At 36.7% G+C, this 13,394-nt stretch overlaps 1 protein-coding gene across 13 annotated transcripts in view; it reads right to left on the reverse strand.

Annotated features, from left to right (window-relative positions):
• The window catches only part of LOC139767380 (uncharacterized), a 136,565-nt gene that overhangs the window by 100,281 nt on the left and 22,890 nt on the right, over positions 1 to 13,394 (reverse strand). For 11 of the 13 annotated variants that reach the window (XR_011717045.1, XR_011717047.1, XR_011717049.1 and 8 more), the window contains 3 exons: positions 12,844 to 12,940; positions 9,491 to 9,607; positions 3,857 to 3,973 (listed from right to left, as the gene is read on the reverse strand). Coding sequence is in view for 10 of the 13 variants with exons in the window: in XM_071696712.1 (XP_071552813.1) it covers positions 3,857 to 3,973; positions 9,491 to 9,607; positions 12,844 to 12,940 (331 nt within the window). In the remaining 3 variants the exon portion in view is untranslated. The remainder of the gene's footprint in view (positions 1 to 3,856; positions 3,974 to 9,490; positions 9,608 to 12,843; positions 12,941 to 13,394) is intronic. The other 2 variants (XM_071696714.1, XM_071696713.1) reach the window with 1 other exon arrangement.

The following is a 13,394-nucleotide window of genomic DNA, read 5'->3' on the forward strand; positions in this document are numbered from 1 at the left end:
CAAGAACAAGGGGAAATTACCTCAATATTTACAGCTGAAAATATGAAGGTTTGGCAACGCTAGGCTCACAAGCCCCTTTTCAGTCTTATCAATCTGACATCTAAGGTTGCATGGCTAATAACACAGAGCAGTATGTATAAGTATCATTTTTCTCTTCAATGACAGTTTATACATAAACCTGAGTACAAAATTATCATTCATGAATGTGTACTCTTGTAACATAAAGAAAAAATACTACTACCTTACATACATGAAGGATAAAATCATCTGAAACATTATAGAGTTTTTGTGATGCAAAAGCTAACCAAGACCAACTGCCTCATGCTGCCATCCTCATTCCAACAACCCTCCAGTGGAAAATTTTTGTGGATATTCATTGTATTATTCTTTAAGATTTTGACATAACACTAATACATACTTTCAACAGGAGTTCTAGTTGAACAATTAATGTTACAAATTAGTAAAAGACCATATAAACTACTGTTCAAGATTTCATGAATCTAAAGAAATTATTATGGATACTGATCTCATTCAGTCAACCTCACAATAATGTTCCATTAAAATGACTAGAAAATTTCACCACACTGAGTTCTGCTGCACTTCCCTCTCTTATTTTAATAATGCAAAATGCAAAAATTTAGAATGACTCTCCATGTTTTCAATGTCTCCATTCAACAAAGTAACAGCAATTTCTGCAAGACTATGAAACATAAAGTTAGGTAATCTACCTCTCTTTAATGCTGCACTACTTATAGTAGATGGTTTAAGGAAAATTAATTATTATAAACTCCTGAGTTATATACTTCATCATGAAAATAATTCTGTACATATCAGTATCATTCATAATACATATATATGTATATAAAACGAATCCTTGTCCAAACTTGAGTAATATTCCAGAAAAATGCCATGATGAGCAAACTTATAACCTATGGGATGAATGGGTATGGGAAAGCAGCCAAGAATCATAACTTACATTAAAATATTTACATGTTTCTTTTTGATGAAATCTCGAATGAATACCTGTATGTAGTATGAACCAAACAAATAATAAGGCAAGAAATTACTAATGGAAGATGCATGTTGATACTACATTTGTACACTGATTAGAATGGTATACTTGTTTTACTGTACTCCCTACTATATGATAATAATGTGCTTATGATGAGTGTGATAGCGAGTTTGGAGGGTACAGTGTTAATTGCTTGAAGCTGAAGGAACACTGGCCTCAAACTACATAGCAGGTGAGTCCAACTTACACAAATCATATGTATGGTCGATTTGATCACATGGCACTTGCAGCTGACAGATACAACAATCATACCACAACTTGTCTACATCCTAATTTTCTCAGCTAATACCAAAACATTAGGGTATCTCTTCATTCCAATAACACTTGGAGAGCCTTTATGTTTCAGTTCCATACTAAAGTCAGAGGTGCATGGCAAAACAGCAATAAAACTAAAGAAATCACCTGGGCAGGTGAAAGCTCAATGGACTCCGGAGTTACTGGGACTACGAAAGTGAGATCAGTAGAGTGCAGCAAGAGATGCCAGTGTTTGCACACCACATGGTAAGTGCAGCCCACACAGCATGCCAGATTAAAACCCACAGCTCATCAGACTCTATTCATGTTTAAAAAATAAGTGTCACATTTGTTTCAACACATAAACAAATCTGCATTGTGAAAAAATGCACTGGACAAGGATTCTATGTATGTCAAAACTTTAGCAATGCACACTTCCTCATTCTGCACAAGAACAATCTGTACACAGTTCTGAATATAAATAATTTGTCTTTTATTTTTCAGAGTTCAAAACTGGTATAGCAATACGAGAGCCAATTCGTGGTCCAGGTGCACAGATGCTACAGTCAGAGCCTGGACAAATCAGTCCACTATGCACACTGTAGTAGTGTGGGCCATGAGTATGCAAGTGCTCTTAACTGATATTTTCTGTGTGCATCAGTGGGCTATTACATCAAACAGTAGATCAAGAAGAAAGTCATATTCATCCAAAGATCTACTTGAAAAACACTTTAAAAGTAAAGGGAAATACCATGCATTTAACAATCAAGCCATACTTCTCATACTAAATCTTGTCATCTGATATTAAAAAAAAAAATGTATCAGCAGTGTGTCTAGAACATTAAAATTCAAAAACTACGGATATCTCATAAATATAGATGTCTGATATAAAGTAAGGTACCTGAAGTATGCAATTCACAGTACAGCACAGCACTCTACCTCATTCTAAGTTAGGCATGGTCCAAGGGAGGGTGGTGAGTTATGACCCATAAGAAAACGTTAAAATACTTATATATTCTTGTGCTTCTTGTTTTTTCTTGATGTTCATCACTTAAACCACATTAGTGATTAAATATTCTAATGTTTCCTATGTGAGAAGAAATAAGGACTGATTCAGGGTACAGTGTTAATCCATGATTTCTTTTTTCATTTTTGTTTGCCAATTTAGCTACGTAGCACCAGGAAGAGACAAAGAAAGGCCTCAATTGCTCACATCCATTTTCTATCTGTTGTGGGAAATGCACCAAAGCTACAGCCATGTGATATGTTAAACATAAATCTCAATTCAATACTGTCACTTGTACATACAGTGAACCCTTCCAATATGGCCTCTACAAATTCAGCAAAATGAAACACAAATGCTTAAAATTTTTCATCTCATAACATGAATGAAAAAAGGAATTTATGTTTGAAATGTTTTAATCTTCATAGATTTACAGCATTAGCTTAAAATGAAAAAGAGCCACTGGTACCACTCAAACTATATTCTGTGATAAGGTCTTTGTGAAATTATATGCTTCACAGACATTAGATGAGAGTGCGGCATTACATACATCAGCTGCATATCTTTCAACCCAAGTAATTTGAATACCCAAGATTTAGTGTAAAGCTCAAATTATATCACCTGCCACCCTTCATCAAACCTCCACACTGCATAAGAGCCTGCTCATGTCAGATCAGGATAAACATCTGTGTTTTCATTTAAGTCTATATTTTTCTATGACTGCATGGAAAACATTCTAATCAGATAATCTGTATTTAAAAAACTCATAACAGTCACCCCAATTAATACAAGTTAATGGTGTGTGGGAGTTACTATTCACACCTTTAGCTTGCCTTAAAATCAATGATGCAAAATATAACAATTAAGGGCAGATACAACACCTTTAATACAAGCGTTATAATCATCACTTCATGTGTAATAAGAACTCAAAAATGGTTCAGCACCTTTCATAACCCAGTATAGCACATTACCCAGATGGGTAAACAAATTATCACATTCAAGCATTTTAAGTCAATATCTTGCACAGCCACTTACATCAGATACAAAAAGTCCTATACAGAACTTTTCATAAATATTTTGCTTCATCATGATATTTGTAAGAAAGCCTCTAAGAACCTTAAAAATTCTAAAATAAAATACCGCATTATCCACTTTACATACAATGCATATGAAGATTCATCAGCTATTTTATATCTTCAAGTACTGTATAAATTCTATAATATGCCCTCATCACTTATATTTTGTTGATTGTATCTCAGTTTCTGACTTGACAGTCTTCTATTTCTTATAACAAAATAAAAGGAACACTTCAAATTCATATCAGCCATCATCTAAGAAACTGTTTAGAATTGTAACTAGAAAATACAAGTTATCAATCTAAAGCATGTGCAATCTCCCACATTCAAAGCAAGGCACCACATGCAAAGTCGTCACATGCAATATGGGTAAAAAGCCAAAACAACTATAAAAATGCACTTCATAATCCTGAACCAAGAGATTCAGTAAAATCCTTGAACCAGATATCATTATGACTCTCCTTAACACACCTTAGTCATGAGTGCTGATATCTTGAGCTCCCTTTCCTCCAGGTCTGCATTAAGCTCTTCCTCCAGGTGGGCTTTGGCCTGCTGCTGAAGGACGCACTGTTCTCGTAGTCCACTCACCTATGAACAGCCACAGTCAACCCTTAACCCTCAGAGAATGTAACCTTACGGACACTTAACCACTTGAATACTTTACCTCCTGAGCAAATAACCCCTCAAATTCGTAACTGAAAAAATGCATAATGGTTTATATGCACAAACTCCAATGTGCTAAATCCCTGAAATACTCTATGAGTGTCATACCTCTACAGCATTACTCATCAAGTGTGCAAATTTTGTGTGCATAACTCCCAGTGTGTGTGTAAACCCTTGGATGAATGACATCCCTAATGTGTGACACCTCTAGTGTATGATTCTTCCAGTGACTGACACCTTTGATACATGACCCCTTCAATGCATAACTTCAACACATCTCTCCAATGCAATGCCCCTCATCTGCATGCAGCTCTAGTAAACAATGTTGACACTTCGTGACAATCCTTCTGTCTAACCACTCCAATGTTCACAAATGCTATAGTATCTAATCTTTGACTCTACATCTCCTCATGAGTAATCATCCCACAAGTTCTTTAACAATCTGAGTGTATGACTTCTTCAGTACTTAAACCCTTACCTGTGTAAACTGTCCAATATGTATCCCCATGAAAATGCACTTTGCTGAGAGCTAGACCATTGAAATAAAAAAAATACAGCCCCTGGAGTAAGGCACATCCAAACATTCCCAACTCTAATGATGTCACCATCTGGATGACTAGTGGGACCTTGTCCTGGTCACATTCACAGCACTAAACATTTGATCTTAAGTTCTAGGATATAAAACTTCACCTCGTAATTTATTTATCTTGCCTTACCTCACTGATCCTGGAGTATCTCAGATCTTGTCTTCAAGGTTGAATACAACAATGTTCATCTACTATGATCTTCCAATTTCAATTTAGTTCAGTGATCCAGAAAACCATTACATAAGTTCATTCAACATGAATAGTTACATTAACTCAACACAATAAGGAATACATACACTCAAACAACGTTAAAGTAGTGAACAACTTAAAAAAATACCAATAATGCAATTCTATACACACATAAAAAGCATATAATCATAAATGTTATTATGGAGGTAATTCTCAATCAGTGGCAAAAAGCATTATTCATACATCTACCTTCTTGCTTCCTCTCATTACTTTTTACTCCATCCTCATATAACACAACGTGCAATCATACTGTGCCTTCTACATCTGGTACCTCTTACCATAATCCATCCTAACATACCATAATGTGTAGTCATACCGAGTTCACTACCTCTAGTAAGTTTCATCATACTCCATCCTTACATATCATGATGTGTAGTCATACTGAATGCCCTACCTCTAGTATGTCTCATCATACTACAACCTTACATATCAAGATGTGTAGTCATACTGAATGCCCTACCTCTGGTACCTCTCATCATACTCCATCATCACATACCACAATGTGCAGTTATACTGTACCCCACTTCCTCTAGTAACTCATCATACTCCATCCTCACATACACAATGTACAGTCATCTTGAGCCCCCTACCTCTGGTACCTCTCATCATATTCCATCATCACATATCATAATGTGCGGTCATACTGTGCCCTCTCCCTCTGGTACCTCTCATCATACTCCATCCTCACATACCATAATGTGTAGTCATACTGAGCCCCCTACCTCTGGTACCTCTCATAATGTGGTATCACAAACCATTCTCTCCAGTGCAATCACATAAAACAATGTGGACTCATTATCCACTCTGTAGTGCCTTTAACCATTCCCTACTTAAACCTCACAAGTAAATAGCATCACACCATATTCCTCAAGTCCTCCAGCTTACATAACACTATCATGCTCTAATTCTCTATCTCAAAAATAATCCTCACTCTTATCTATGTAAGTTAGGACATCTTAACAACTATCATTACTTAACACCTGTTCACAGGTCATCTTGCTTTCCTAATAATAGGTAATCTAAAATCAAATACAAAAAACTTCTCAATAAGGAAATTACTAAAAAATTAGAACTAAAATCAAATAACATAATGCACCCACCAACTAGCCCTATCTACATCTCTGATGCCCGTTCCCTCTGGGAACTCCCATCAAAGTGGTGGCCAGGGTAAAAGGGTCTCCATTTATCCTCGTCTATACTTGCCTCCTTTCAATACATCATTCCATCCATTCTTACTCATTTCTATACCCATAGTGATCTTCCATTATATTTCCACATGTCATATGTAGTCTTCCTTTCATCAAATGTGATGAAAATGTTTTAGAAAATATTATTTGAAGCTAGAGTTTGGGATGTAAAATGGTACACTTGGTCATGTATATGGCTACAGAAATAAGGTATAATTTACTAACACTAGTCAATGGAACTAAAGTTTAGTATGTAAATATGAATGTGTGTCAATCTATAAATCATCTGTATGTCTCAAACCTAACTGATAATATGCAGGTGAGTAATCACACCAAACTGGTCAAAGTTAAATTGGCCTTGAGATGGAAATTTAAAAAAATTATATTCAACACATATGGCTATTCAACACATAGGCAAATTATACAAATGCACAATTCAGCTTGATCTTATACAACTATGCTAAAGATTAATTAAGATTATTAATAGGTAAGTTGGCTAATCAAGTCAGATCAAAAATTTACATGATTTAAAAAGGCAGTAACTGAAAACCAAAGTTTTGTACAAAAGCACAAGTGGATGCTCAATTTGGATAATTAAAAATGGAGGTGCATACAGAAGCATTTATGGATGCTAACTCTGGATTCATTATAAAATCTGAACTCAGGATCAACAAGTTAATCTCAACATGTTTAATGAAGGTCAAACATGATTTAATAGAGATAAATGCATTCCAATGTTTGGAACTTAGTGTGTTGAAATAGATGAAGATACCTTCTGCTTCATTTTCAAACCAAAGATTTATGTTTGATGCAAATCTGGCAAGGGCAAAAATTATCACCAAAATAGAAGGCATATGTGAAGATCTGCAATTCATTTTCATACACCTGAGTTGAGAACAGAAAAAATGAAAAATCCAATCAAATCATAATCTAACATGACTCTGCAAAGAACATGACTTTCACCATACAATGATAGTCAACCAAATACATAGCCACAGTCAACCTAGCTGTTCGTCCACCCCTACAGGTTGGTTGGTAAAATGGGTACCTGGTCAGGCTACCTCGCTAATGCGGGAAATGACAAATATGTATGAAAAATGGGATGGCCTTGATTAGAGCCTCAGTTGCCTGTGCCATCTCAGCTAAAAAATCAACAAAAATCCTTGCAAACCATATATGGCTGCTTATACAAGCACAAATGATCACTCCACTTATAAACTTCAACTTAGTACCAATAAGTAATCTGACTAAATGTGATACAAACTCAACATCATTTTGCAAAACTACTTATCAGGAAATACAGTTTTTAACAATCTTTTTTTCACATAAACCAAGGACCCATTTCATGGGGCTCCTGTAGCTTCAATGCTAAACTACAATCAGTTGCAGGAATATAATGGATTCCTTTTAAATGAGCAGTTCCTAAACAAGACTGAACTCATTTTGATCCACTGATGATGATACAACCTTGCTGAAGTGAACTTTCACTCATAGCATAACCAAATTTAAGCATAGCCCAGTAATGCCAAGTGCAAGACATATATGAATATGTTAATGGAAGTTTAATTTGACTCCATATCTAAACTTTTTATGAAAATTTAGGTCAAAAAAATTTTATGAAGTCCAACTTGAATCAGCAAAACTAGTGCTTATCAACTTCAGTTCCAGACAAAGATACACAAATTTACAAATGGCCTAACATTACATGCCCTCATAAAATTGGCATGATCATATCGTTAATAATTAGTCAAAATTTATTTTCAATTTTAGTTGTTAGTTTCTTAGTTATTTGTACCTGTTAATATATTAACTCCCATACAAGCTGCAGTTTAAGACAATCAATTCAGTAATTCCAAATGAAAGAATGGCATCAAATGCCATGCCACATGGTTAGAAAACCTGTTAAGGACTTCAATTCCCAAATCAACAGTCCTCATACACTGAGAGACTTGACACATCTGATCTGACTTGTTTGAATGAGTGCCATGTCACTCAAGTACCACAGTGACTAAATATATTTTGGGAATGTTAATCTATCTACTGTGGACCACTTTAAAAGATAAAAGAATCAGAGACCATAACCAAATCTCATTAGCCTCAACTCACACCTGCATGCACTAAGACATATACACACTGTATATGTCCTTAATATCATGACTTGCTATAAAACCTTTTGGGTTCCAAGACCACAATATCTTACTTCATTTTAAGAAAGAAAAGCTGTTCATACCAACTAGGTAATATTCATCCACACCAACACAAACCATATAACATTAACTTTTCACTTTATTCAGTTTTGCTATCTATAATGCATATATACTCAAAGTTACTGAATTAATCCTTTTCCACATGAACTCAATATGAAAAAAAGAGATTTGATCATTTCCACAATCAAGTACATCATTTTCTGTAGAAGAGTTTATGCATTCCATTGAACAACCTATCTTGGAAAATCTTAAACCACTGTACCTTGATTTCAATGTCTCTGACACCTTTGATATGCTACAATGGTCGAAGGTCCTCTGTTACTTATGATACATTACAATGGTCTAATGTTCTCAAGGTAAGTTATTCAAATACAAAATACAGTCTCTTGTAATAATGACATTATGCCGCAACACAGTATCTCCTCTTGATTCAAGCATAATGTTAAACACCGCAGAATGTATAACAGACACTGTCATATTAAAGAAGCTATGATTTGCATCAAATAAACAGCCCATTCTCCCATGAGAAAAAGCAGTATCTTTCCCGATGAGATGCAATCAGCATACATAATCCTAAGTCTTTTAACAAATGAATGACATTCTAAGTACGACAATGGATTGTCAACTATCTGTGACAAAACTACTAAACAAAAGACCGTGGTAAGAACACAACACGATACCCATACAACAGACCTCTTAAAAATAGATGACAATTTCCCCACAACCTCAGTCAAAATTCATTTTTGGGTTCTGAGTTGGTATCCTGCACCTCTTCACTTAAGGGATGAGTGGCAAACTCAGAACTTTGTGAACTGCCTACTACTCTACATAATACACCATACAGATCATGCACAACTATTCACAACAGACAAATCATGCAATAGTAATTAGTAGATACCAATGGAATAACTACTTTACTAGATGATAGGTAAGTCAATACCATTTACATCCATACAGGCATACATCTACTAAATCCTGAAAAGAACCCAACACCAAATCAAACATAATGTGTTAATGTTCAAGAACACAGAGCATTGGTTTAGCAAATGTCCTTCTCTAATACCTTTGAAAAGTGAAAGCACAGAGTAAATACATATTCAACCCTGCAAGACAGTACTCCATCAAAACATAAGAGCCAAACCACTACATCTGCAGTTCTTTACCTCAACCTGCCACCTTCTAATACCTTTCTGTCCTTCTAACTAGTCATACCTTGGTCTGAAGAGCTGCAATTTTGTGGTCCCTTTCCTCTAAATCACTGCGAAGTTCCTGTTCCAAGTGAGCCTTTGCCTGCTGCTCTAATGCACACTGCTCCTTAAGTTCACTCACCTAAGAAATGCAAACCAATCACAAGAAAATCAGTGTCCTCAACCTGCTGCTCTTAAACAGTAATGATACAGTTCATCAAATTAAATTGATATATGAAAAGCATCTGGTAAGTATTTTTTCATACCTGATTGCCAGGTCCCATGTAAGCGAGGTTGCATCAGGAACAGACAAAGAAAGGCAACATCCACCCACATCCATTCTCAAAGCGTCATGTATAAGTCACCGAAAGCACAGTTCCCTATCCACAACCAGGCCCCACAGACATTTTCAAGATTTACACCAGATGCTTCACATGCCCTGGTTCAGTCCACACTGACAGCATGTCAAACCCAGTATAATGCAGTGTTCCAATTCACTCTGTCCCATGCACGCCTTTCACCCTCCTACATGTTCAGGCCCCAATCACTCCAAATCCTTCTTATTCTATCCTTCCAACTCAAATTTGCTCTCCCCATTCTCCTTGTTCCCTCCACTTGACACATATATCCTCTTTGTCAACCATACCTCACTCATTCTCTCCGTATATCCAAACCATTTCAGCACAACCACCTCTGCTCTCTCAACCACACTCCATTTAGTAACACACATCTCTCTTAACCTTTCATTACTTGCTTAACCAAACCACCTCCCTCCACAAATTGTCCTCAAACATTTCATTTCCAACATATCCACCCTCCTCCATGTAGCCTGATCTGTAGTTAAAAGTCCCACATCCATTTAGTATTGTCGGTACTACTATTCTCTCAAACAGACCCATTTCTGCCCTCCCAGAGAACATTCTCTGTTTCCACAGGTTCCTCAGCGCCACCAGAACCTTCACAACCTCCCCAAACTTATGACTCATTCTGCTTCAATGGTATGTACAAGGTATCTAAAAAACACTTCACTTCCTCCAATTTTTCTCCATTCAAACTCACATCTTAACTAACCTGTCCCTCATCCCTGCTAAACCTAATATCCTTGCTCTTATTCACACTTACACACAGCTTTCTCCTTTCACACACTCTTCCAAACTCAGTCACCAACTTCAGTGGTCTCTCACTTGAATCCATCATCAGTACTGTATCATCAGCAAACAATTGACTCACTTCCCAGGCCCTCTCATCCCTCACACACTGCATGCTCACCCCTTTCTCTAAGACTCTCACATTAACCTCCCTTACTACCCCGTCTACAAACAAATTGAACCACCATGGTGTCATCACACTGCCCTGCTACACTTGGAACCATTCACTTTCCTCTCTTTCTACGCATACACAAGCCTTCCACCCTTGATAAAATTTTCCAAATGCTTCCAGCAGCTTTCCTCCCATACTGTATATTCTTAAGACTTTCCACACAGCCTCTCTATCAATCCTATCATGTGCTTGCTCCAGATCCATATTGTTTCCATCACAAACATGAACTAAGTGTTCTGGATTTGCATCATACATACCCTACTAAATTTCACTTACACAAACTTGACATAAATTAACAGTAACATGCCCAAAGATAAAAGTAACTGAAACTGAACTTATACTTAAAGAGAATATGATTTTAAAATGCATTCCATACAAAATCAAATATTAAACCAAATGTTTCAGAGGCAAGAGTGTATAGTGCCAGACCTTTCATTTATAGTATAAACTGTAAATGTCGATATGACGCTCTGAACCTGAAATTTTTGTAAACAGCCAAGTAGTTTCAAAGATGAAAACTTTTCAGTGTTTCCTATACAACTGGATATGCAACCATTTAGCTGTGATGCATATGTAGGATAAGCCTTAGTGCTTCATCTGCTCTCTCCCTTCAGATGTTGTCAAGTTACACTCCTCTGACTCATCTAGCTGTCTTTTCTTTGTCTTAACACACACATGGACTACTGGCATTCGGTCCACAAACATACAATCTCTCATTGTCATACATAACACTTGATAACACATACCTCATACAAGTCATTCTTCATAACTCTAGATTTTCTTGCAGTGAGAACTATGCACTTGCTCTGACTTTTGGCAAAATGGAAGGAGCAATAGGTACAGTAGTTGGTAGAAACACTTGGCAGGAGCATTAGGCAGAAACATAGCTAGAGGTAACAGATAGGAACATGTAGCAGGAGCATTAGGTAGAAACACAGCTAGAGGTAACAGACAGGAACATGTGGCAGGAGCATTAGGCAGAAACATAGCTAGAGGTAACAGATAGGAACATGTAGCAGGAGCATTAGGCAGAAACAAAGATAGAGGTAAAAGATAGGAACATGTGGCAGGAGCATTAGGCAGAAACATAGCTAGAGGTAACAGATAGGAACATGTAGCAGGAGCATTAGGCAGAAACACAGATAGAGGTAAAAGATAGGAACATGTGGCAGGGGCATTAGGCAGAAACATAGCTAGAGGTAACAGATAGGAACATGTAGCAGGAGCATTAGGTAGAAACACAGCTAGAGGTAACAGATAGGAACATGTGGCAGGAGCATTAGGCAGAAACATAGCTAGAGGTAACAGATAGGAACATGTAGCAGGAGCATTAGGTAGAAACACAGCTAGAGGTAACAGATAGGAACATGTAGCAGGAGCATTAGGTAGAAACACAGCTAGAGGTAACATATAGGAACATGTGGCAGGAACATTAGGTAGAAGCATTAAGGAAAAATATTAGATAGGAGCCTCTGCAAACAATGACCCAGAGTTACCCTTTGTATGTGGCCTGTTAGAGGTGAGGCACCAGAGGCTAAAAAGTGGCACTGGAGTTCACTACTTATGGAGACTCTATTGCCATGGCCATCCCCTTAAGGGAGTTCCAGATGGGTGCAGGCATCAGAGATACAGACGGTTAGAATACATGTGAGTACATCGATTGGCTGGCATGTGCGATGAGGATATTAGAATAATTTTGGGGAGGTATATCCCTGGGGATACGAGAGAAAGAATACTTGCTATGTATTCCCTGTGTGTTGTAGGAGACTAAAATGGTTGGGAACAGGGGGCTTGAAATCTTCCCCTCCAGTTTTTACTTCTCCCAAAGAATGTTCTTGATGCTACCTCACTAATGCAGGAAATGGTGAATATGTATGAAAAAAAATATTGCAGGGCATTTGAAACCCTAAATTCATGACAAAAAACCAGGAGATATTAGAAATCACTAAAAGCGTTTGGCATAAATAAGATAAAACCATTGTCAAAACTAAAGAAGCCAATAAATTCAATTGCATACATCAATGAAAGTTTCCTAAATAGTAAGCTGAACTCACTCACTTTTCGAAGAGCCTTGTCTTGTGTTTTGGTAAGGACATCACGTAATTTTTCTGACTCTCTATCTTTATCCTTATATGCCCGAGCAAGGTCAGCATACCTGTAAAAGTCACTATGTTATAATTTACAAATATGGTGAGGGTAACTAACACAATTCATTAATCTGCAACTTTATCAAAAATGGTGAAAACAAGTGTTTTTACTATCAAAACAACACGTGAATCACTCTACTAATGACGAAGTGAAAGGTAAACAAAAATATAATCTTAAACCACAAGGGGCTTTACCAAGAGATAACAATATAAGCACAAAGTAGATATTTAAGGGCCCCCACATGGGATGTTTATATCAAATGATATTCATAAAAGGCTGGCAGATAAAATGCACTGGATTTCAATTAAATGACTTAATTAAGTATAAGACCAATTTCTTTTTTTTTTTCTATTTGCCCAAATTCTGTGTTTTTCATATAGCCACATGTTGTAACAGTCTTTGTGAAGACTATTTATATATTACATCAACTTTGTCCTCAAAAGCTTGTTACAGTGGTCTAG

This window comes from Panulirus ornatus, chromosome 61 (assembly GCF_036320965.1).
Source record: "Panulirus ornatus isolate Po-2019 chromosome 61, ASM3632096v1, whole genome shotgun sequence".
Taxonomy (NCBI): domain Eukaryota; kingdom Metazoa; phylum Arthropoda; class Malacostraca; order Decapoda; family Palinuridae; genus Panulirus; species Panulirus ornatus.